This window comes from Bos javanicus, chromosome 18 (genome assembly GCF_032452875.1).
Source record: "Bos javanicus breed banteng chromosome 18, ARS-OSU_banteng_1.0, whole genome shotgun sequence".
NCBI classification, from domain to species: domain Eukaryota; kingdom Metazoa; phylum Chordata; class Mammalia; order Artiodactyla; family Bovidae; genus Bos; species Bos javanicus.
Window position 1 is genome coordinate 64902100 of NC_083885.1, and position 24874 is coordinate 64926973.

The 24874-nt window shown below is 47.0% G+C and overlaps 1 protein-coding gene across 2 annotated transcripts; it reads left to right on the top strand.

Moving 5' to 3' along the window:
- The first annotated feature begins 1626 nt into the window (after nucleotides 1-1626).
- Nucleotides 1627-24401, top strand: LOC133229748 (zinc finger protein 264-like). Of its 2 annotated transcripts, none has more exons than XM_061386464.1 (5): nucleotides 1627-2061; nucleotides 3756-3882; nucleotides 10898-10993; nucleotides 15889-16026; nucleotides 16676-24401. In XM_061386464.1, exons 1-5 carry the CDS (start codon nucleotides 2035-2037, stop codon nucleotides 18301-18303), a joined length of 2016 nt encoding a protein of 671 aa, XP_061242448.1. In that variant the 5' UTR covers nucleotides 1627-2034; the 3' UTR covers nucleotides 18304-24401. The 2 variants fall into 2 exon arrangements, with proteins under 2 accessions (XP_061242448.1, XP_061242447.1); XM_061386463.1 differs by lacking the exon at nucleotides 1627-2061 and adding an exon at nucleotides 2097-3440.
- The last annotated feature ends 473 nt before the right edge of the window (nucleotides 24402-24874 follow it).

Sequence of the window (24874 nt, forward strand, 5' to 3'; positions counted from 1 at the left end):
AGGAGAGCTAAGCTCTTATGACCCCATCCTACAGATTGACATATTGCTTATTTTCTCCTTCTCTGTTTGACTGCCTCTTCTTTGTTCGAATTGTTGCCTCTTAAAATGATTAACTGTTGGAGCCCACCGTTTGGAAATCAGGGAGTCCAAGTCAACTAAAGCTGTTGCCACAAACAAGCAGTAGGGACACAGAGAGGTGTGGTGGTGGAGGAGGCTCCACACGGTCCTGCTAGGTTTTGAGAAGAGGCTCTTGGGAATTCGCTGGTGGTCCAGTGGTTATGATTTTGGACGCACACAGTAGTAAGTGGCAGTGAATAGTAGCTGGAAGCAAGGTCTTAGTTTTCCTGACCAGGAGTCCTAACCACTGGACCACAGGGGCCAGCAGTTAGGGCTTGAGTCCCTAGTCCTTGCCTGCCTAGTCAAGAATGAATTCAGGCAAGGAGGCAGAAAGTAAAGTGTAAAGTAAAAAGTTTATTGAAAAATACATTCAGAAAGGTGCATGGGAAAACTTAGAGTCATGACTTTGGGAAGTTTAAATCCTTTACAAGGGGGCAGCTTTCTGGGTCTTTGTCTTCCTTCTGGCCAATCATCTTGCTTTGTACCCCACTCCTGGCTAAATTGTCTCAGGACCCTCCCCTGGGTGCACACACACACACACATACACCTCAGCCAAGATGGATCTTGAAGTGAAGGCTTCTGGAAGGAGACTCATTATGGCCTGGTGTTATCCTCTGACTTTTGACCCCAAGGAGCCTTTCTGCTCATGTGCAGTGTCTCCTTTGTCCCAAAAAAGGACACTTGACCCAAACAGGGTTTTGCCCCTTTGTCTTTGCCATGACTATTATCTTAAGGCATCTACAAGAGCTCCCCAGGTGGTAAAGAATCTGCCTGCAATGCTGGAGACGCCAGAGACAAGGGTTCAGTCCTGCAACCCACTCCAGTATTCTTGTTTGGGAAAATCCCATGGACAGACAAGCCTGCCGGGCTACAGTCCATGGGGTCGCAGAGTCGGACAGAACTGAACACAGTGTACAAGAAACAAAGCCTGGCTATTTACTGTTTCTGTTACTTCCCATTTTTGAAGGGCAAACAGGGGGCTGATTTTAAATGCCTTGACTGGAGTCCACCTACATCTTGTCTCTGGAAATGCAAACAGGAAGCTAGTTGTAAACGTCTAACCTGGAGCCCATCTAACTTCTACCTCAATTAGGACCCTGAGTATCCACTGTAGGGATGTGGGTTCCATCCCTGGTCGGGAAACTAAGAGCCCACAAGCCTCGCTGGGTAACAACAACAACAAAAAAGAGAGGATCCAGGAAGGAGCAGCGGGGTAAGGAAAACCACTCGGCCAGCTGCAAGCCCAGGTCACAGCCCCACACGCTTTGCACTTGGCCCCACCGGGGGCGAATGTCCCAGCACTCCTAGCCTCAGTTTCCCTGGGTCACTGCACGGACTCTCTTACCCCCGGCCCCTCGTCCACCCGACTTGAATCCAGTATGAAGAAGCCCGTCTAGGCTGGCCTCAGCTTCTCGTGTGGAGGAATACCCGGCTCGCCTTCGCGGATGTAGCGGAGACTATCTTACCCAGAGGCTATGCGCCTGAGGCGGGCGCGGGCCGAAGACGTAGGGGCGTTTCCTGGGGCGTGGGCGGGATTTCCGGTTTCTCTCTGTGGACGCCATTTGCCTACAGGGTTCGCTCCCAACAGGATTCGACGGGCGGAGCCCTGGGCTCGCGCGGCTCCCCTGGCCTTTCGTGGGGCCCAGGCAGAGGGGTGCGGATCCCCTTCGTGCCTTTGAGCGGGTCGTGAGTCCCTAGACGGTGGCGTGCCCTGGTCGCCCGCCGGCCCGCGGCCTCTGCGGGCCTCAGCAGCGGCCCTGGTCTCCGCGTTCACGAGGGCGGCGCCCGGCTCCGGGGCGGCTTGTTCGCGCAGGGCGGCGGTCAGCCGAGGTCGCCCAGCCCAGGCGGGCGGAGACGAGGGGCAGCGGGCCGCCCGGGGCTCGCCTCTCCCAGGCGGCCTGGGCCGCAGCTCCCATCATGGCGGCGCCGACCCACCGGACCCAGGTGAGTGGACGGCAGTGGCGGCACCGCTCATCTTTGAGGGCAGAGGCGGTTGGCAGGCACCCCGGATGTGTCCACGCGGCTGTATGCTCTGGTGTGTGGAGCCGCTTTGCCTCTTACGTGTTCCCGGTCTTGAAAGCTGCTGGGCTCTGACAGGTGCCCAGAAGTTGTAGAGAAATGACTTCTGCTTCCTCCAGGTGGTTATTCAGTCGCTCAGTCATGTCCGAATCTTGCGACCCCGGGGACTGTAGCCCGCCAGGCTCCCCTGTCCATGCGCTGCTGCTGCCTTTTTTTTTTTTTTTAATCCGCTGAGCCACCTGATGAGCCCCCATCATACTTGGTAAATCCCTAACCCCACCGTGTGCTGCGAGGATACACCCACGCCCCCTACTTGCCGTGGTGTTACTCCTGGTGGCCTTGGGCGTTGGAGGGTGAGATGAGTGCACTGACAAAGCCAAGGTACAGAAGGCCCGCGAGGTTGCCATGGTTCCTCCCAGATGCTGAGACTTGAGTTGGCGAGATCCTGTGGGCCTTTGCTTAATGTTGCACTCACTTTCAGCCAGGTCAGCCATGGTGGCCAATCTCATGGTCAAAGCGAGCGGTAGCCTTGGCCACTTGTGATCCCTGGTCTGAAGTAGTCCTGGCACGGGGTGAGTTTTGGCAGGGACCAGGAAGAAGGGGGCTAAACGGTTCATTGTGGAATCTCTCTGGGAGTCTGGAGACCAGGAGGGGCTGGGGAGTTGGTCCAGACCCTGCCATTACCCAGGTAGAGCCACCCCTTCAGGAGTTTCTCTCAGGAGGTCTGTGACGAAGGCTCTGCTCCTCTGTGCATGTTCACAGAAATATTTTCAGGCATGATGAAATGGGTTTAACAGCAAACATTTGCTGTAAATGCCTCACAGCCTCATCACTAGGTGTTCACTTTGGTGAAAGAATGTCAGGTTACATTGTTAGACCCTGAGTTAATACTGGCCTGTGTTAAAAATCTTGCCTTTGGTTTGTAGGACACATGATTGGGTGGATTGGTGGAGCTCCCTTAGCCTCAGGTCACTGACTGGCATGGAGGTAATGAGAGATTTACTCAGAGTCTGTGGGGGAATCAAGGAAAATGCCAAAGCCCATGGAATGTTGAATAATTTTCTAAAACTCATGACTGTTATTGGTGAAATGGGAACTGTTATTGTATTGATCCAGAAATGGAGGCTCAGAGAAATGAAGTGATTGATGTCTCCAAGGTAACACAGCTGGCAAGTGTCGGGTTTCAAGAGTTTGGATGCAAACCACTGGAGACTGACAAAAGAAGTGGGGACTTTTAGTCGCTCTAACCAGGATATGAAGCCCTCAGCATGGGTCAGGCAGTTAGCAGGACCAGGGAGGCGCAGGTACTGCTGTTGTTACCATTATTGATACTGTTATTACCATTATGTACTCATTCCTCTGATGTCCTAGAGCCCTGTCTGCACTTCACAGCCCACACATCACTTCCATTGTCTTGTGTGACTTTCCAGTGGTCCCGCATAGGAGACTTCTCTTACAGACTTCATAATACACTACTGTATTATGTCCAAAACATTGTTCACCTCCCCTTCAGCCCAGCCTGGATCTTGCCCTCAGGAGATGCTCCATGATTAGGGTCTTGATCTCTCTGCACCTTTACCAGCCTTTTAGAAATGAGCTCTGCTACCTCTGCTTGACAGGTGTCTGTGACCTTTGATGATGTGGCTGTGACTTTCACCCAGGAAGAGTGGGGGCATCTGGACCCGGCTCAGAGGACCCTGTACCGGGAGGTGATGCTGGAGACGTGCAGGCTCCTGATGTCTTTGGGTAAGGCCTCTCACTCAGCCATGCAGGGCACCTGCCACTTCCCTGCAGGCACACTCTAGCTCCATGCTGAGCTGATCCAGAAGCCTACCTGCCCTACAGCTTCACTCATGTTTGAGATTCATCTCTTCCTGCCTGCTATCTTAGTGCCACTTTGGGCAAGAAAGACTCCTTTGGCTCTTAGAAAGTGGTGGAAGGAAATGAATGTTCTGCAGAGCCCAAAGGCAGCATTTCCAGTCGGGCCACATGGGAATGGAATAAGAGAACCAGGATTCTACTCTGGCTTCTGGGTCTTCCATCCTGGCTTCTTTCTCTGGCTTTGCTCACGTCCCTGTCTTTTCAGAATGGCTTTTGCACCCCAGCAAGTTTGACAGGAGTGACCACCCCAATCCCTGCTCTCCAAGGCTCCAGATGCCTTGTTTCTACTTCTTCGTGTGTTTATATTGTTGCTCTTTCTCTGCTACAGGGCTCTGGGTGGGGGTGGGGGTGTCCGTGAGGGGGAAGTGACCACCTGAGCCTCTCAGCCCAGGGCCCAGCACAGACCGGCCTCTGTCTGAGTTCCTGTTTCACATTCCAGAGAGGGAGCGGACCGAATGAGACCGGTTCCCAAGCGTCCCCTACACCCGAGTGCACAGGATGTGGGTGACAAGCTGTTCTCCAGGAAGAGGGTGAGGCAGCCGGGGCCCCAGGAGGCCTTTGCCTTCAGTGCCAGCAGGTCCTGTCTAGCCGCAGGGTCTCAGTCAGGGGGCTTCTCTGTCCTCCTGCGCCTTCACGGGTGTCTCATGTTCGCTCAGTCTCGGCAGGGATCATCTGCTGGTCCGAGAAGGAGAAGCTGGGAGAGGAGTGTGTCTCAGCATGTGGCGGTTTTGTGCCCAGGAGACGTCGGGCAGCGTCTGCTGCATCTGCCCATCACATGTGGGAGTGAGTGGTCCCGGGGTCTGGTGATGAGTCCAGAGATGCCCCTCAGCACCAGAGGGTGGACACGACAGCCCCGCTCAGCTGAGGATGACCCGGTCTGCACGGGCCAGAGAGCCATGGTGGAGAAACAGCAGCTCGGGGACGGTCCCCTCAGGCTGCTCAGTTTGAGGGAAGGGAGGGCTGTAAACCCAGGGCTTTGGTGAGACAGGCCTGTTCTTAGAGACCTGGGATTATGTTCTGCGTTAGTGAGAGGAGGTTGAACAAAATCAGGAAAAGCTTGACATATTTAGATATTTTATAACAGTTAAACAAAATAGCCCACTATTGAGCCCTGATCCCTCCACCCGCCCCCCGCAAGCTCTCCCTGTGCTCACTGCTCCGGTCTCTGACGTCTTGGTCACTGGCGTCTTGCTGTTTCCGCACATGCTTGACATCTTTGCCTCCGGCCTCTGAGGTGCTGTTCTGTTTTCCTGGTGGGTGTTCTTGGGCATTTCGGCTTTTTTTGCGGCCCTCTTCTCCGTACCTTCCAGGCAGAAAGCTGGAGTGGGTAGTGGGGAGGCACCTTTGGGAAGTGGGTGCCGCTCTCCAGAGATTTAGAAGGTTGATTATAGGAAACAAATGCCTCGTGAGGGAAGCCATAATCTCCATTCGTTCTTAAAATGTCACAGATAGTAGCATCCTCTACCAGGTCTCCCCTTTGGCAGGTTGAGGAATTTACCAGGATCGTAGACAGCAGCTCAGGAACATGATCGTGTATGATAGAATCCCTAGTAGAAAGCCAAAAGCTCCCAGATCTGATTTGTGTCCTAGGAGAGGCAGTTCATAGGTATCCACTAGAGTGAGAGTTTTAGTGTCCCTGATGACGTCATCTCAATGATGGGGCGTGGGACAAGGTAACCTTTGCAAGTGGGTATGCACTCGACTTGATGACCACCTCGGTATTTGCTTGTTTGTTTGAAACAGTGGCTTCCTAGGAGGGTTCAGGTCTCTGAGTTATAAACCGTTGAAAGTACCCAGACCAGTATCAGAATAGCAGTTCTCAGAGTGGCATAGGGCTCTTGTTCAAGGTTTGGTTTGTTTGTTTTGTTTTGGAGTTCAGGCCAGATGGATCCCACATCAGATGAGCAGCTGCCCAGGCTCCAGGACAGTCCCTGGTTAGTGTGCCCCAGAGCGTGTGCTCCCTCAGTCTCACCTCTGGCCTCGTGGGATGATGGCAAGCTCCGTGCATAACCACAGGGAGGGCAGTGTGAGTGGCCTCCTGGAGAGCCAGTCTTGGTGTGCATAGAGGGAAGCCACGTTCCCCTTCAGCGTAGCAAAGGGCAGTGGGACGTTTTTGAAGTTGGTGTGTTGTAAGTAGGCCAAGGAACCTTGAATTAAGGCTAAGCGGAGAGATAGAGGCTTATTTGGGGATTTATTTGTCAGACTAGAATTTGAAAAGGAGTTGTTGAAGGAAATTATTACTCTCTAGTTAAACCAGCTATTTGGGGCCGCGAAGCTCAGTTGAATGCCTCTCACCAGAGCCCAGCATTGTGTAGTTTGTGAAGTGAAATGTGTATCTTGGTCACTGTCAGTAATGTCTGTCACTCCAGAGGGACTCGGGAGCGTCCTGGCAAGGCTTGCGTGGTCACTTTTATAAATGTAGGGATGTGTGACTTTGACTTATTTTTGTGATACTTGTGAGACAAGAGGTTCTTTACCCTGAAGGAGGTAGTTTTGAAGCGGTGGCCCAACAGTTGATAATGAACGTGAAGCTGTTGGCTGATCAGGGCTTCTGGTACTAAGATGACTCCCTGAATAGGCGGCACAGTGTTTCTTAGGTCCCATTTTTCACTGGGACATCCTGGCTACAGGGTAGAAAGCCGCAGCATTCAACTAAGTTGCATCATCTATGATGGACAGCAGACTGAGGGACTCCCACAGCGGTTCACTCACTCAATCACTCACTCAATCTCCCTGCGTAGCCGAGGCCCATCGGGAGGGGTGACCCCTCCAGCACCACGGCATCTGGCAAGGAGCTGAGGACAGGAGAAGCCACTGCCGCCTCCGAATGGGATGTGTCAGAGGGCCTAGGGTCCGTGCCATCCTGTCCTGAGCTCTCGATAGCTGTGCTGAGCTTGGGCTGTGCTGTTTTCATGACCCAGAACGTGATGGGCACCTGGGTGTGGAGGTCAGAGGTCCAGGTCTGAGAGAGCCTTTGTTGTCAGGAGAGCCTTGTGTGTGGCTCGTGGTGGTCTGGACAGCACATCGCAGCAGGCTGAGGGCACAGTCTGGGCATCTCATGGCCCTGGTCCATGCTTCAGAAACTCCAGGAGGTGTGCGAAGAGGTTGTCAAAGCCCTTTAGTGAAGGAGTCTCTGAGGGCACTAGTGGGACTGGCTTTCCAGCAGTATTGTGAGCAGATTTTAGGGCCTTTGTTGGAGGGAGGCCTGTTTATGGTGGGCTGATTTATAAGAATCAGCATCAGGGAGATGAAGTAAAATTTGTAAACAAGGAATACATGGCCACCAAAGTCATCCTAAATGGGAATGTTATCTGAAATTATCCCAGAGGTTAGCAGATGTCGGCCTGCTGTGTGTCCCGTGTCAGACAGCGTCTCCTGAGAGAGGCTGTGGTCGGTGTAACGTTGCCTGTGCTCCTGCAGAGAAGGGTGCAGTTGGGGTCTTAGCTACCAAGGGTGTGGGTGTTGGCAGCCTGGGAGAGGAGTTCTGTTTCCCTTCAGAGTGAAGGCAGACCAAGGCTGTGAGGCCGTCAAAACAGACACCAAACAGAGCACCTTAGCCGAGTCTGTCAGGGCGAGTAATTACTGGCTTCTGATACTGCTGGGTTTGGGCTGTGTGGATCTTGTTAGTCAGCTCAGTGGTTAAATAGCTTTATTTTCACAGTTTCTGGAGGCTGGACGGCCCAGTTCAGTTCCTGATGAGGATCTCTTGCTGACCGCCTGCTTGGGAGTCCTTACATGACCTTTGCTCTGGCTTGGAGGGACTTCCTCTTCAGAGGGTACCAGTCCTACCAGATCAGGGCCCTACCCCATGACCTCGTTTCACCTTCATTACCTCTTTAAGGCCCTAAGTCCAAATTGGATCACACTGGGGACTAGGGGGTAACACATTCAGCTTAAGGGCACACAGTTCAGTCCATGACAGGAACCCTAAAGCTGGGTGGGACCACAGAATGCAGGTTGCAGTAACTCACAGTGAGGGGCCCTGGGTCTTTTCAGGTTTAAGAACAGACACAGTTGGGCTGTCAAATGGAGCAGCAGTGGGGATCATCACCCCTTGATGAATTAGGTCTTACATATAAGATTTGCTCCCTGAAATTTCCTTTTCAACTTAACGCTGGGCTGGATAATTATTTTCACTCGGGTGTATGGGGTCCCATTTTATCAAGTCAATTAATTTATAAGTGCCAGAAATTCATCTTAATTATGTACTATGTCGGAGCATCAGTGCCCAATGTGGGGTACTTTTAGAACAGTGGTTACTTGGCCTATAGGAAGTTCAGGCAAAGCTGTAGAGTTAAAGTGAGAAATGCCGATTTTTCCTCTTTAGTATTCAGTTACTTTTTAAATTCTTCCAATTTTATTTTATTTTTAAACTTTACATAATTGTATTAGTTTTGCCAAGTATCAAAATGAATGCAGGTATACATGTGTTCATCCCGTCCTTAGTTACTTTTTAAGATGGCAGAGTGCAGTGTTTCAGTTTAGGGGGATTCCCGGGTATAACTATGATTTGAGCCACAGTATTAAGTTCATGAGGTTTTGTCTGTTGGTGCAGTTTAGCAAATTCTGAAAATAATTCAAAAACTTGTGTTGTAGGATCAGACAAACCAGTCTGTGCCTTGTTATGTTTCAGTAATATAAACTTTTTAAATACATTCAGTTATGTTATTTATATATAATAATTTACTACGTAAGTTTTAGTATAAAAATTTCGGATTTCCAGTTGGGTCCAACTATTAACTATGTTCTAATTTAGTCATGTATGTTATTTCGTTAAATGTTTTACTCTCTTCTTGTTATCTAGGGCTTTTGGTTTGGCTTTTGTTGTTACTATGTTTGAATCAGTGCCAGTCTAGAACCAGTATTGTGTTTGCTAGACCTGGCATTTGCTTGGTAAATAAGGTTTAAAGTGTGTGCCACCACTCCCTCCCTTTTTTCCTTTTGGGCTTTTATTCTTTTAAAGCCCTGGTTTTTAGTTTTAGTCTATCTCCTGTCGGGGAGGGGCTTGGGCCTTGAAGCTCAGCCTCTCCCTGGCATGGCCCTGGTGCATGGCATAATAATTAGTCCCTTCCTCCTCCTCCCCACTCCTTTTTTACCTCCAAACCAAAAAAAAAATTTTTTTTTGGTCACCTTTCTATCCCTGACCATTTTTTTTTTACTTGGGTGTTTTCCTGGTAGGTTCCTAGCAGTCCCAAGTGGTGAGTCTGTGAGTGGCGGCTTCCCTTTCTAGGGAGGGGCTGGGGCTTGTGCCTCCAGACAGCAGTGGTGCGACCTTTGGGCGTCTGTTCCTCAGGAGCGCCCAGACCCACGGCAGGGCTTGTACGGTCTGGAGTAAGCTGGGTTGAGTGCCTCTCCCCACCTGCCCCCAGATTTCAGTGATGTTGGTTTAGTTGATCACAGTTGCATCTTTGAGGGGACCTTGGCCTGGTGCAGTACCAGTTACCTGGTTGCCCCTGGGTCACCAATCCAGAAACTTGGTATGTTGACCACAGAGAGACCAACTAACAAGATTAGTCTCTTCTCAGATCAGGTGGCAGCTAGGGACTCAACAGCCCTTGCAGACTTGGCCTGTCACAGCATCAGACTTCAGAACTTTGCTTGGGATCTAAAAAAAAGACTTACATCAATGAGGTCATCATACCTTATTTTGACTGAAAAGAGTCTATGTTTCAAATATGTGAGTTCTTTAAATTATTCCATCAGTTTATTGCCATTTTAAATAATGTAATGCATTTAAATAGCTTGGCACAATTCCTGTGATATGGTTATACCCTGTACAAATTAATTTTCACTTATAATTAAGATTAAAAGTTGATAGTGGTGTGGTGAGTTGGTTAAGCACCTGGACTTCTCCAGGGTTCAGCAGAGTCTTCTCAGGGGGCAACATTTGAGTGGAGACCCAGGGAGGAGGGTCAGCACGTGCGAAGGCCCTGAGGTTGTCGGGAGGGTAACTCCTGGTGGCTGAGCCGTGTGCCGGGATCGGAGCAGACAGGAGAGCACAGTTGCTTAGTGATGAGTGATGAACCCTGGATCTGCCAGAGGAGATCATCTGCGAGTCCTGGCGCCTCCGCCATCCACTTCCTGTGGAACCCACTTGTCTTGCCCTTGCATCTGTGTGTGGCTGCATGTGGCAGATCGGCTCAGTCTTCACTCTGGAAGAAGTTTTTTTATTACCTCACCAGTCAGAAGCACAGGGCTGGGACTGGCTCACGGGTTGGTGGCTTGCAACCCAATTGTCTGCTGCTCTGCTTCTTCCTGGTCTAGAGTCTTGGGCAGCTTTCCTGACAGGCAGGCGACCTGCTGGGCGACCCAGGCTGCTGCAGGACACGGCACCGGCGAGTCCCCTCTCTCAGCCATCCTGGACTGGGGTGCTCTTCTCCAGAGTGCCTGGTGGCTCACCTGCCAGTTGGTGGAGACCAGACTTTTCGGTCCTTCTTGATGCCAGAGTCTGGGGTGGTTTTAATCTATTGCTGCCCAGGCCCTATCTGCAGAGATGAGCTTTCAGTTGGATATGAACCAGACATCCCGGGAGGTTTTGATGCTCACACGATTGAGACTCACTTGTATTAATTAGGAAACAGCCTCTGGAAGGAGGGGTCATGTTTTCTGGGTCTCTTGGCTACAACTGAACAGGTCTCCTGGAGCTCTACATGATGGAGGTCAAAGGGCACAGGTGCTGTCTACAGAACTCTCACTGCTGTCTGAAGTCTAGGTCCCAGGAGTGCTGCTTCTAACCTTGCTGTCCGGGTCACAAGTCCAGATGTCGGTGGGTGGGAGCAGCTTCATTCTGAGGTCCACATCCTGAAGTCCCACGCGAGACTGAGAGGTCTTCTCAGTTTTCACAGACACCATTGTGTCTTCCTTTTTTCTCCATGCCCAGGGTGTCCTGTCCCCAGACCTGAGCTGATCTACCGGCTGGAGCACGGGCAGGAGCTGTGGACGGTGAAGAGAGACCTCTCCCGAAGCACCTGTGCAGGTAGGAGCCAAGCTGTGGGCAGAGACCCTGCCGGAAGCCGCGGGCCCTGGTTCCCTGGGAAGCGTCTTGTTCGGGCCTCTGGTGGTCTGGAAGCCACGGAGCCCTTTGACCCCAGGTCCCTCTGTCCTCGCCGAGGACAGCGGTGTACGAGCCCAGATGTGTCCTGGGCTTCAGGCCTGCGTGCCGACCACCAGCTCTGTGGTCCCAGTGAAATTTGGGATCTCCTTGTGTCTGCACGTAAGTTCGTCTGAGTTACAGCCTGGCTGCTGTGTCAGAGGGACTCCGGCGTCTTGGAGCTCAAGCACGTGGAGGCGCTGTTTCTGACTCGCACCCGGTCCCTGTGGGTCACGGGGAGCTCTGCAGCACGCGGCCGCTCGGGGCCCTGGGTTCGTTCTGTCGTCAGTGTGTGACTTCAGGTGCCCTGACCCCTGCAGCTAGCAGAGAAGTGGGGGATGACGCCACTCTGACTCCCATAAACAGCAGCCCTCTGATCCCTCCACTGGAAGGCGCTGGGCTCTTGGCCACACTTGGGGAGTCGGCGGGGAACTGTGACTGAGCCCTCCGTCCCAGGAGAGGAGCAGGAGGTTGGTGAGGGGCGTCTGCTCCTGAAGGCGCCAGTCAGGGTAGTCGCTCTGACCTGGGGTTGCTGGGGGTGTGCAGTTGTAGAACATAAAACTGCTCAGCACAGGGTCTGAGCCGTAGTCAGTGTCTCGTGGGAGGTGAGCTGCTGGTACTGCCACGTCCCGTTAGTCACGATGAACAGTGTGGTTCACGTCTTCCCTGCCCAGCGCCTCTCCAGCACTCCTCTGCTTCCCCTTTCCCAAACTATCGTTTCAGACACTGAGGAGCCCTCCCTTGTCCCCTGTCGCCCGTCTCCTCCTGTTGGGTAAAGCCTCCCAGTGACGTTTGTCCTGTGTGCCCACGTCTGGGCTGCTGAGGGCACTGGAGCCATCGTATGTGATGCTGGGGCTGCTGCAGAGGCGTGCTCTTTCCACTCCTAGTCAGTCCGTGGCCCAGCTGGCCTGTGAGCGTTTGTGGGGCCATCGGTGGCCCCTCAGAGGGGCATCCCAGCCTCTGCCCCCTGCTCTCCACACACCTCCACCTGAGGATCTCAGAGGCAGCCAGTGAGCACGCCTGGCAGAGAACCCATCCCATGCTCACTCCTCCCCTCCTACGCCTGAGCACGTGGTCCTGCCGTCCGCGCAGGCTGGAGACTGGATGCCGCCCCAGACCCTCGACCCACCCCCAGCAGCCCTGCGTCCGGCCCTCCCGACAGGGACTGCCTCCCCAGTGCCGGTGTCTCAGCGCATGGCCCTGGGGTGTCAGCAGGGCTCCACAGTAAACTCCTGCTTGGTCCTCAGCCCTTCTGCACTCAGGTTCCCAGGCTGTAGTTTTCCTTTCACCTGGTGGAAGAGATCTTGGCACACTTCATGGCCAGTTCTTGAACCAGAGTCTAGGTTACACCTTTTAGGGAAAGTATTTCTTATTTACTGCTTGTTTAGTAACTTTGAAAGTGCAAGTGAAGTCACTCAGTCGTGTCCGACTCTTGGCGACCCCATGGACTGTAGCCCGCCAGGCTCCTCTGTCCATGGGATTTTCCAGGCAAGAATACTGGAGTGGGTGGCCATTTCCTTCTCCAGGGGATCTTGCTGACCCAGGGATCGAATCCGGGTCTCCCACATTGCAGGCAGATGCTTTACCTTCTGAGCCACCAGGGAAACCCCTTAGTAACTTTATCCTTTGTCTACTTAACATAAAAATGTGCCCAAGTTTCTGCACTTGAAGCAAATAAAAAATATTCCTGTTTCATATTTATCCACTCTCTAGGGCATTTACTTTTTTACATTTCATCATTCTCATAAACAGTGCTACCAGGAACATTCGTATGTATTGGTCTTCTTGCACACGATTAGGCCTGTCTTTTGTCATTTTTAGAAGTAAAATTGTTGGATTGTAGCTGTGCAAACTTTCAAGTTTAGGTGACAATTGCCGTGGTTTTCTAAAAGAGATCTGCCCATCTGTAATTCTCTAGATTCCACTGACTATGTCCTGTTCTGTCCTTCATGCTCTCAGGCACGTTTATTTTTGCTTAACAAACGGACAAAACTGTGTGTTAGGTGAGCTTGCCTTGCATTTCCTTAATTGTTCACAAGCTTTAGCTTCTCATCATGTAATTATCCGCCCATTTGTACAGTTGTCCTCCTCATCTGCAGGTTCTGACTCTGGATTCATCAAGCATGGATTGAAGACACTGGGGGAAAAGAAAATCCCAGAAAGCTCGAAAAAGCAAAACTTGAGTTTGCCTTGTGCTGGCAATTATTTACACAGTATTTACATTGTATTAGATATTACAAGCACTCTAGAGACGATTTAAAGTACACAGGAGGATGTGTGTAGGTTATGTGCAAAAACTGCCATTTTATGTAAAGGACTTGAGCATCTTTGGATTTGGGTGTTGAGCAGGAAGTGTCTTCTGATACCAGTTACTCCCCTGTGGATACTGACGAACAGCTGTATTTTCTTCTTTGAAATGTCAGTTCATGGAAAATGCCAGGTGTTCTGTTAACTTTATTTGCCTTTTGTTTTTAGGAATTTTTGTACATTACTGATACTTTGATCAGTTATAGGTGCTGCTCCATCCCTAATATCAAAAAGATGTCCTCATTATAAGATGTTCTAAGCTTGGCACCTGACATTTAACTCTTTCTGGTGTGAGGTAGAATTTGAGGATAGTGTGAGACAGGAATACGGTGTTGTCATTCCCAGCGTCACCCATTTTTCTAGCTCCATTTACTCTATGTCCTTTCCTTTTACTGTGAACTGCTCTCCCTTCGTTCCATTCCCCAGAGCTCCACGTGTGGGTGTTTCCCGGGCTCTCGGTTCTTTTCCATTGCCTGTGTCTTCTCTGTACCAGGACCACAGTGTCTTAAAGTCTAGAATCTTGTTACCTGCTAAGGTAGATATCTTTTTAATTCTCATTATTCTTGCATCTTTGATTTTTCATGCAAATCCCATGGTAAAACTACTGAGTTCCACAATAACCCAATTGGTATTTTATTGGAAATTGTATTGAATATACACATTCACTGGGATAGAATTGTCAGCTTCATATGATTCATTTTTTTCCAGTTTTATTGAGAAACAATTGATATACATCACTGTATAAGTTTTAAGGCACAGAGCATGCTGGTTTGATTTACATACATTATGAAGTGATTACCAGTTGGTTAAGCTAACATCCATCTTCCTGTATCAGATCAGTTCAGTTGCTCAGTCAAGTCCGACTTTGCAACCCCATGGACTGCAACATGCCAGGCCTCCCTGTCCACCACCAACTCCCAGAGCGTGCTCAGACTCATGTCCATCAAGTCGGTGATGCCATCCAACCATCTCATCCTCTGTTGTCTCCTTCTCCTCCTGCCTTCAAACTTTGCCAACATCAGGGTCTTTTCCAGTGAGTCAGTTCTTCACATCTGGTGGCCAACGTATTGAAGTTTCAGCTTCAGAATCAGTCCTTCCAATGTATATTCAGGACTGATTTCCTTTAGGACTGACTGGTTTGATCTCCTTGAAGTCCAAGGGACTCTCAAGAGTCTTCTCCAACACCACAGTTCAAAAGCATCCAGTCTTTGGGGCTCAGCTTTCTTTATGGTCCAACTCTCACATCCATACATGACTACTGGAAAAAACCATAGCTTTAACTAGTTGGGCCTTTGTCAGTAAAGTAACGTCTCTGCTTCTTAATAAGCTCTCTAGGTTGGTCATAGCTTTTCTTCCAAGGAGCAATCATCTTTTAATTGCATGGCTGCACTCACCATCTGCAGTGATTTTGGAAAATAAGAAAATAAAGTCTGTCACTGTTTCCATCATCACCCTGTCTATCTGCCGTGCAGTGATGGGACCCGATACCGTGATCTTTGTTTTTTTAATGTTGAGTTTTATGTCAGCTTTTTCAGTCTGCTCTTTCTCTTTCATCAAAAAACTCTTCAGTTCCTCTTTGCTTTCTGCCACAAGGGTGGTGTCATCGTGTATCTGAGGTTATTGATATCTCTCAGCAATCTTGATTCCAGCTTGTGCTTCATCCAGCCCAGCATTTTGCATGATGTACTCTGAATATAAGTTTAATAAGCACGGTGACAGTATGTTAAAAAGTAAAGAAGAAAAGATAAAAGGGAAAAATTTTTCTCGTGATGAGAACTCTTAGGAATACTCTGTTAATGATGCTTCTTTATATCATACAGCAGTGTCAACTATAGTCATCTATAGTTGTACATTGCATTCCTTGGTTACTTAATCTTAAAAGTGGCATTTTGTACCTTTTGACCGTCTCTCTCCAATTCCACCATCCCCTACATTAAATCCCTCATTGGTTTAGCTCCTCTTTAATGTCTTCAAGTAAAGTATTGACATTTTCTTTATCTAGATCATGTGTATTTTGCTAGTCTTTTCACCAAACTGTTCAGACATAACAGACCCAGTGTGTCCCTTCCGTCCTGCTTACCATCCTGCCTTATGAGCTATGTCCTGGGAGGTTTCACAGTAACCCAAGTCAGCTCCCCTGGATTCTCATCAGTACCATCCTCGTGACCTGTGGGGCTTTTGTACATTGTCTCCTTAGGCTGTAGCATCCTTCCCACTGTCTCTCTCTGGCAGTGCCTGTTGTGCCTGGAGTTGGTGTAGGACTCCTGTGGCGTACAACTCCCCTGGCCTCTTCCTTCACACAGTTAGCCAAACCCCAGATTAGGAACATAGAATCCAGGACTGCCGTGTCTGCCTTGGTCTTCTAAACCAACTGAAAGTCAAGAGTTTCCAGTCCACCCTCAGGTTCATTGATTTGCTAGACTCAGAGAAACTCCCCTTGAACCTGTTATGCTCACAGAGTATGTTTGGTACAGGATACAGCTCAGAAGAAGGGCCAGAGGTATTCCAATCACGAAGCGTCCGTGTCTTCAGCGACTCTTTACCTCCAGGAATCAGTGCTTGGCAGTATGTGCACGGAGTGTTGGCAACCCATAAACCTCACCAGAGCCCAGGTATGTAGATTTTTATTGACCTTCGTTACAGAAGCATGACTGACTTGAGTCATTGAACATGGGACTCAGTGTCTAGCCTTCTTTCCCTCTCCAGAGCGCCAGCTAATAACTCATGGTTCAAAACCCCAAGATTCTAATTACATGTGTGGTCTTTCTGCTATAATCAGACATAATGTTATCTCTTTAGCATAATCTGTCTAGGTTCCCATAATGAGCTATCTGTTGTCATAGAATAGAAAGTACGTCCCTGACCAGGGATTTAACCAAGGCCTGGCAGTGAATGCACCAAGTCCTAACCACTGGACCTCCAGGGAATTCCCCTTTTCCTAGTGTTCTTACAATTGGGACGTCCTTACTTATAGAAACTGAAAGCACACAGAGGTATTATTACTCTGTCAAGCAACGTCTATAAAATTGTGGTGGCGTGTCCACTCCATACCCTTTATCTCCTCACCTAAACTCTCTTTGAAGGAGTCAGCAGTCTAATGACCAAGGAAGAAGGAAATTAACAATCCTGAGAGTCAATGGTAGCAAAGCATAAAGACCCAGAGGCACTCCTTTCATCTTTATTTTTTTCCTCACTGAAATGCTGATTTCATTTCTTCCGTGTTGGATTACTAACAGGCCCTGTTTATTGTATTTCTTTCAGTTGACGAAGGAAAACCCAAGACCACAGAACCTACCAGTTGTGAACCAACGCTGTCTAAAGGAGCCTCTCTCCAGGAACTGATGCAGGGAGGCCCAGGAGACTCCCAGTTGGGACAAACCAAGGATCAGGATGGGCCGCTGGAAATGCAGGAAGACCACTTTGTACCAGGGATCAACCCCCAGAGGGAGAAGCTTCATGAAAAAATAAGTCCTGAACATGGCAGCTTAAGGACAGCTGGTGGTGTGTGTTCAAGGGTCGAAGAGGAACCAGTCCCTCTAGGGGGTGCTGTCCATGACCGTGACTCCTGTGGATCAGGTAAAGGTCCCCTGATTCAGGAAGAGGAAAGTCTCTTCAAATGCAATGAGTGTGGGAAAGTTTTTAACAAGAAACACCTTCTTGCTGGACATGAAAAGATTCACTCTGGAGTGAAGCCCTATGAATGCACTGAGTGTGGGAAAACCTTCATTAAGAGCACACACCTTCTGCAGCACCATATGATCCACACCGGGGAGAGGCCCTACGAGTGCATGGAGTGTGGCAAGGCCTTCAACCGCAAGTCCTACCTGACACAGCACCAGCGGATTCACAGTGGGGAGAAGCCCTACAAGTGCAGTGAGTGTGGAAAGGCCTTTACTCACCGCTCCAATTTTGTCTTACATAAGAGGAGACACAATGGGGAAAAATCCTTTGTGTGCAAAGAATGTGGGCAGGTCTTCCGACACAGGCCCGGATTCCTTCGCCATCACATCATCCACAGTGGCGAGAATCCGTATGAGTGCTTTGAGTGTGGCAAGGTCTTCAAACACAAGTCCTACCTCATGTGGCACCAGCAGACCCACACCGGGGAGAAGCCCTACGAGTGCAGCGAATGTGGGAAAGCCTTTTGTGAGAGCGCAGCCCTCATTCACCACTACGTCATCCACACCGGGGAGAAGCCCTTCGAGTGCCTTGAGTGCGGGAAGGCCTTCAACCACAGGTCATACCTCAAGAGGCACCAGCGGATCCACACTGGGGAGAAGCCTTTTGTGTGCACTGAGTGTGGAAGGGCCTTCACCCACTGCTCTACTTTCATCTTGCATAAAAGGGCACACACTGGCGAGAAACCTTTTGAGTGCAAAGAATGTGGGAAAGCCTTTAGCACTAGGAAAGACCTCATTCGGCACTTCAGCATCCACACCGGAGAGAAGCCTTATGAGTGCACGGAGTGTGGGAAGGCCTTCAACCGCAGGTCTGGCCTCACCAGACACCAGCGGATTCATAGTGGAGAGAAGCCCTATGAATGCGTGGAGTGCGGGAAGTCCTTCTGCTGGAGCACAAACCTCATTAGACATGCCATCATCCACACTGGAGAGAAGCCCTATAAGTGCAGTGAGTGTGGAAAGGCCTTCAGTCGTAGCTCCTCTCTCACTCAGCATCAAAGGATCCATATTGGGAGAAACTCTGTCAGTGTGACAAATGTGGGAAGACCCTTCACAAGTGGGCAAACCTCTGTCACCCTCCGAGAACTCCTATTGGGGAAAGACTTTTTGAATGTAAACACAGAGGAAAATCTTTTGCAAGAGAAAGTATCTACCATGACATCTGATCGCACATACCAAAGAGAAACCCCTCAAGTATCTTCGCTTTGAGAAAACCTGTCAGATCATCTGTAGTTGTGTAAAGACCTGTTTTAGAAATTGACCCAGCGTGGAGCCTTATTCTGCATCTGAGAATTCATCCGTAAGGGAGAGACCAGTGTTTATTGTGCACTAAGGAAACCTTTAGCTGTGTTTTTCTCCTTAGTTTACACTGTAGTGTTATCTCAGGAATTTGTATAAAAAGAAGATGGAAATTTAGATAAGCAAATGAAATGCAAACCCAGTTCCTTTGAGACTTCTCTGTCAAGCTTATGGCACTTTGTCATGGGTTCCTTAGTTTACTTGGGGTGAGTGGAATGTTATTTCACTGGCAAAGGGCCTTGACCCTTCGTGGGTCTTGTATATACACTCATTGTTATCCAGTGTCGGGAGAGTTAAGATAGTTGAGGGCAGGTATTTACGTAGATAAAAATACACACATGATATATGGGCACATTTTATTGTGTCAGTTAAGACCTTCAGGCTTTAGTTTTTTTAAAAAAACAAACTTTTTTTGGTGGTTTTAAACACCAAACATTCAGACTTTTTTATTGATTCAATCTGTTGTTTACTTAATTTTAGCTCTACCGTAAATCTTAAAATTGGATAAATGAATTGTCTCTATTATTTAAATTGACTTAGCTTTCCTAGTTCCTTGGACTTCCCGTATAAATCTTAGCATGCAAAAAAGTATTGCTTCAGCATTTATAGAGATTGATTTAAACCTATAGAGCAGTTCAGAAGTGACACTGTGAACACAGTACATGATATGACACGTCATTAGCATTCTTGGTGTTTCATTATCATTTTGTAATTTTCAATAATGTAGAGTTGCTCAGTCGTGTCTGACTCTTTGCAACCCTGCGGACTGTAGCTCACTAGGCTCCTCTGTCCATGGGATTCTCCAGGCAAGAGTACTGGGTGGGTTGCCATTTCCTTCTCCAGGGGATCTTCCCGACCCAGGGATTGAACCCAGGTCTCCCGCATTGTAGACAGATGCTTTACCGTCTGAGCCACCAGGGAAGTCCTAATTTTCAATAATACAGGCCCTATAAAGTCTTAAAAGTGATTTATAAATGCATTGATTTGGGGTTTTTTTTGGCCTTGTGTCTTATAGGATATTAGTTCCCCAATCAGGGGTCAAATCCAGGCCAGCTCAGAGTCCTGACCACTGGGGTGGTGGACTGCCAGGGAATTCTCTGTTGACACTGATTCTTAAACTTTCATTTCCTCATTTCCTTTAGTAGTATATAGAAAGATTGTTCTGTGGGTGGTATTTTGGTATCTTGTAGCCTTGGCTGAACTGAGTTATTATTTCTAGTAGTTTCTTTAGATAGAATCCTTGGTATTTTGTACTTAGAAATGTCAACTGCACATACTTTTTTTTCTTCCTATTTGTATTCTTTACATTTCCTTTTCTTAATGCACTTGCTAGGACTTCCAGTCTGATGTTGAGTATGAGTAGTAAGAGAGGACATCCTTGATTGGTTTCTGATATTAGGGGGAAAACATTCAGTTTTCTTATCAAGTACAATGTTACATGTTTTTTTTTTTTTCCCATAGACTTTTCCTGTCAAGTCTAGAAAGTTTCCCTCAGTTCTTAATTTGGTGAGATTTTTGTTATGCTTGAGTGTTGGGTTTTGTTGGATGCTTTTCCTCCCATCAATTGATGTGATCATCTGATTTTTCTTTGATACCCAGTTGATTGAGTTTTGCATATGGAACCAGCCTTGCATCCTTGGAATAAGCCCCACTTGGTTATGGAGTATGCATTTTAAAATATATATTAAAGCATTTGATTTGACTGTATTTTTTTGAGGCACTTTCCCTCTAATCTCTTGATTGATGGTGCATAGTGGCCATTCTTTGTTTTTAGCTTCTATCATTGTCTGATTTTAGGTCAAGGTGATAGTGGCCTCTCAAGTTCTGTTTTTTAGGAAGATGGTGTGTAAGTGTTTTTAATTGTTGTTTTATAATAGTCCAATGGACCATTTGGGCCTGGAGATTTTCTGGATTCTAGTTGATAAATATGGAACTATTCATAGTGTCTTTTCATATTGGATAAATTGGATAGCTGGTCCTCGTCAAAGAAATGTTTCATTTCATCTCAATTTTAGACTTGTTGGAAGTATTCCCTCATGTTTTTTTTTCCTCATTATTTTTTTTAACAGCAGCAAGGTATGTACTTATATTCCATTTTACTCCTGATTTTGGAAATAGTCAACTCCTTTTAATCATTGTCAGTCTTAGACATTTACCAATCTTACTGATCATTTTGAAGAACCAGCACTTAATTGATTTTTTTTCTGTTCCTTTCTGTTTTTGCTTTCACTGATTTCTGCCCCAGTTTTTATGATAGCCTATCTTCTGCTTTGCTCTGGTTGTATTTTGCACTTTTAATTTTTGAGGGATGCTGAGATTATTGATTCGACACTTTTTGTTTTCTTATGAAGCATTAAGTATTATAAAGTTCTACCACAGCACTGTTCAAGTTTTGTCCCACAAGTTTTTATTACAGTTTATTCAGTTCTGAATACCCCTTGATTCCTTTAGAGACTTCTTCTGTCACCTGTGGATTATTTAGAAGTTTTTTATTTCATTTTCTACTGTTTGAACCATTTTCTGGTATCATTTTGTTATTGATTTCTTGTTTGTTTCACGTTTGGTTTGACTGTTTAAATTTGTTGAAGTTTGTTTATTGCCCTTGGGTGTGGTAAATCTTGTTGAATGTTCTGTAAGACTTCTTGGAAAGAATGTGTATTCTGCTGTCATTGGGTGGAGTTTCTATAAATGTCTGCACAATTTTCTTTGTTGGGGATGTTTTTCAGATTCTCTATATCCTTGCTGACTTTCTGTGTAGTATTTCTTGTCAGTTGCAGAGAGAAATGATGAAGTCTTGAAGTATAATTAAGAAATTGTAGTGTTTGCAGTTTGTATTTTTTAAGTTTCTTGTAACAGCAATAGTTGGGGTCATATTTTTTAAACCCTTTCTGCCACTTTCTTTTAATTTGTAAATTTAGATCATCTAAATTTAAAATAGTTAGTGATGCATTAGAGCTTCAGTGTACCATTTTAATTGTTTTTTTTGTTGTATTCCCTTTATAGTGTTACTCTTGTTTTTTAGTTCTTGTTATTTAGCTTTCCTGTCCTTCCTGTGGGTTACTTTAATGTTTTTTAGAATTCTACTTGATGTATCTGTAATGCTTTTGAGTATATATCTTAATTTTTTTTACTGTATGAAGTGTATTACATATACATAACTTAATCACAGACTTATCAATATTTCAGCACTTTGACGTATAGAAACCTTGATTTCATTAGGGTTCTTTTACATTCCCTGTTCTTAATATAGTTGTTCTAAATAGTTTCTCACTGTATACTGAGCACCATATTGGATATTGTAATTTTTGCCTCAACTGTCTTAAGATTTTTTTTTAAAACAAAGTTTGTGAGAAGTGAAGTCTGTGTATCTCCAGTTTTGAAAGGTTGTTGCTGAATGAAAAGATGCTGGGATTTTTGACCTCTGGAGGAGAATTCAATCCGGGGCCAGAGACGAGGCTTGATCGCTCAGAGCTTTTGTGTAATAAAGTTTTATTAAAGTATAAAGGAGATAGAGAAAGCTTCTGACATAGGCATCAAAAGGGGGCAGAAAGAGTACCCCCCTGCCAGTCTTCAGCTGCATGTTATGTAGTCATTAGCAGTCTGTTAATGAAAGAAAGGAATGTCTTAAAACTCAGAATGGCACCAGGCACCCCCATCCATAAGATGCATTTTGGGATAATCTTGGCACCAGATGATTCATCCTGGGCCATAAAACCATTGACTTGAATTGTGAAGAAAGGCAGATTACCATACAGATAGTTTCATTTACATAGATTAGGGGAACAATATCTGAGTATAACGTACTGGTTTGTCAAGTAGGTTCTGAGCCATTATGCTAAGTCACTTCAGTCGTTTCTGACTCTGTGCTACCCTATAGACGGCAGCCCACCAGGCTCCCCCGTCCCTGGGATTCTCCAGGCAAGAACACTGGAGTGGGCTGTCATTTCCTTCTCCAATGCATGAAAGTGAAAAGTGAAAGTGAAGTCGCTCAGTCGTGTCCGACTCTTCTCGACCCCATGGACTGCAGCCTACCAGGCTCCTCCGTCCATGGGATTTTCCAAGCAAGAGTACTGGAGTGGGGTGCCATTGCCTTCTCCGTTAGGCAGAACCTCCTTGAAGACCGAGTCTGGGGTAAATGCATAGTACATTAACATAGCTTAAGACAAACATTTCCATAAGAAATGCGTTGGTTAACTCAAGGTTTGAGAATAGTGAAACCAGGTGTCATTATGGCAACACAGTATTTTAAGAGAAACCTTTTAATTTATATAGAGAAGGAAAAAAATACTGCTAGTTTGTTTCCTCCTGCCACTTAAGAGAAAAATGTCTGACACTTGCAGCCTATTTCCTCCTTTTGGAGACCCCTGGCCTTCCTGCCTGGTACCCTCTCAGTTTTCCATTTCATTGTTCTTTCTCTTGTTCTTAAAGTCCCAAGTCTTCTATTAACATTTCCCTTCTGTTTGGCAAGTTTCCTTTATCTGTTCTTTCTAAAGTATGTCTGCTGTTAATGAATGTTTTTTTCTTCATTTAAAAATGTCTTTTCCCCTTCATTCTTGAAAGATATTTTTGTGGAACATACGATGTGGGATCCACAGTTCTTTTAGGACAAAAGAAAACATGTCTGTTTTTCTACATTCTATCTTCTTCTGTGCACCGTGGTTTCATATGAGAAGTGCGTGTCACCCTGTTACTTCTCTATCTGTAAAGCATCCTTTCCGTCACATGTTTTCAAAGTGTTTTTCATTGTGGTCATAAGTTTAATTATGATGTGTCCTGGCATAGAACTTTTAGGGTCTCTCCTGTTTGGTGGTTGCTCAGCTTTTTGAATCATGTGGTGTATGCCCCTTGCCAAATTTGGACATTTTAAATTATTAATTCTTCAAATATTTTTTCAACCTCACATTTTTTCCTCTTTTAAGGACTCCAGTAACATGAGTGATAATTCTCATGTTTTGTACCATAGGACCCTCAGTTCCCATCTTTTTGTTTCCCCCAGTTTGTATCTCTCTGTTGCTCTTATTGATTAATTTCGATTGATTGCTCTTTGAGCTCACTGATGCCCTTCTCTCATATAATCTACTATTGAGCTTACCCATTGAGTTTTCATTTTGTTTTTTTAATTTTTCAGTTGTTTGATTTCCATTTGGTTATTTTATATGTCTTCTATATTTTTGCCTAGTTTATAATGCCAAAGGAGGACTCTGAGAAAACAGGCAAAACTATGTAGCCCAAAGTCATGATTCTCTGGTGGTTTTATCTTTGTATTGGGATAGAAATCCTAAATAAACTAGACGAATGAAAGGCCTTATATCCACAGGTATCTCTGAGAACAGATTTTACAACTAAGGTTGACCTCCAGGCTGTTCAGAGCTGTGTTCTCCAGGGAAGGCGTGTGTGTAGAATTTCCTGGTTCTCTAAGGCTTGTTGCAGCCGCAGAGGAGGAGGGTCACTCCCCCTTCAGGCTCACTCTTCCTCCCCGTGACTGAGTGCATCCCCCACCTCCGCCCCCAGCTTGCTGAGGGTCTCCGTCTGTGCGCTGTACCTCCTCCTGTATTCTGTGGTCTTTAACTTCTCCCTCTTAATGCCCTTCTAGCCTCATCATCTGTACAGGGAGCGCCATATTGGATGTTGTTGTCATTTTTGCCTCAACTGTCAAATGTGTTCAGTCTCTAGTCTCACTGCTGGGCACTTTCTGCCCCACATGCCCATTGAACTCCGCCCTTCTTTCTCTCACAGACACACCCAGTGGAACAGTTCTGTCCACTGTCTGTCCTCACCTCCTTGTGGTGTGCTCCAGTGACCACTAAGAGTGACCTCCACCACGGTCACCTGGCTTGCACAGTCCTCACAAAGTTCCCATTTGTGCCCCTCTGTGCCCACCTCATTACTGGCCCTTGTGCTGCCCACCCCTCTTTCTCAAGAGTCCTTGGCTGGCTTCTGAGCATTTCTGCTCTTCTCCTTAATAGGGTCTGTGTTTTCCGTCTATTAAATGGTTCCACTTCCCAGGATCCATGTGTGGCCTTTGCTTTTTCACTTGTGATGTGTTCCATGAGTGAGTTAATCCCCTCTCAAGGCATTTTATCCACAGTGATCCACAGAGTCCCCCAGTCTGTGTCTCCAGGTTGAATGTTTCTCACTGGCCATCCTTCCACACCCACTGTTTATAAACTGTGTTCATGTGTCATGTGACCATGGCCTGGAGATAAACCTATCATTAGAACAGCAAGCAAACATTGTTTTATACGTATTAACTCTTAACCTTTGCAGTTTAGGAATTTGTCCAGGGTTTCATGATTAGAAAGTGTAGGAACTGGGATTGGAGTTAGCTGACTGCAAAATCCATGCCCTTGATACTTAACCTGTGTTGTCTTTCATAGGATGGGTGAATGCACCACTTCAGAGTAGACCAAGTCTTGATCATTTGTCTGCAAATTACTTTTCTCATTTGACATTAATGTTGACCATCCCTTTAGGATGAGTG

Bases quoted from the DNA above. Each gene is read 5' to 3' on its own strand.
- LOC133229748 (XM_061386463.1), top strand. From the start codon at position 3,405: ATGGGTCAGGCAGTTAGCAGGACCAGGGAGGCGCAG. The intron at 3,441-3,755 runs GTACTGCTGTTG...TCTGCTTGACAG, and splicing joins GCAGGACCAGGGAGGCGCAG to GTGTCTGTGACCTTTGATGA. The intron at 10,994-15,888 runs GTAGGAGCCAAG...TGTTTGGTACAG, and splicing joins CTCCCGAAGCACCTGTGCAG to GATACAGCTCAGAAGAAGGG.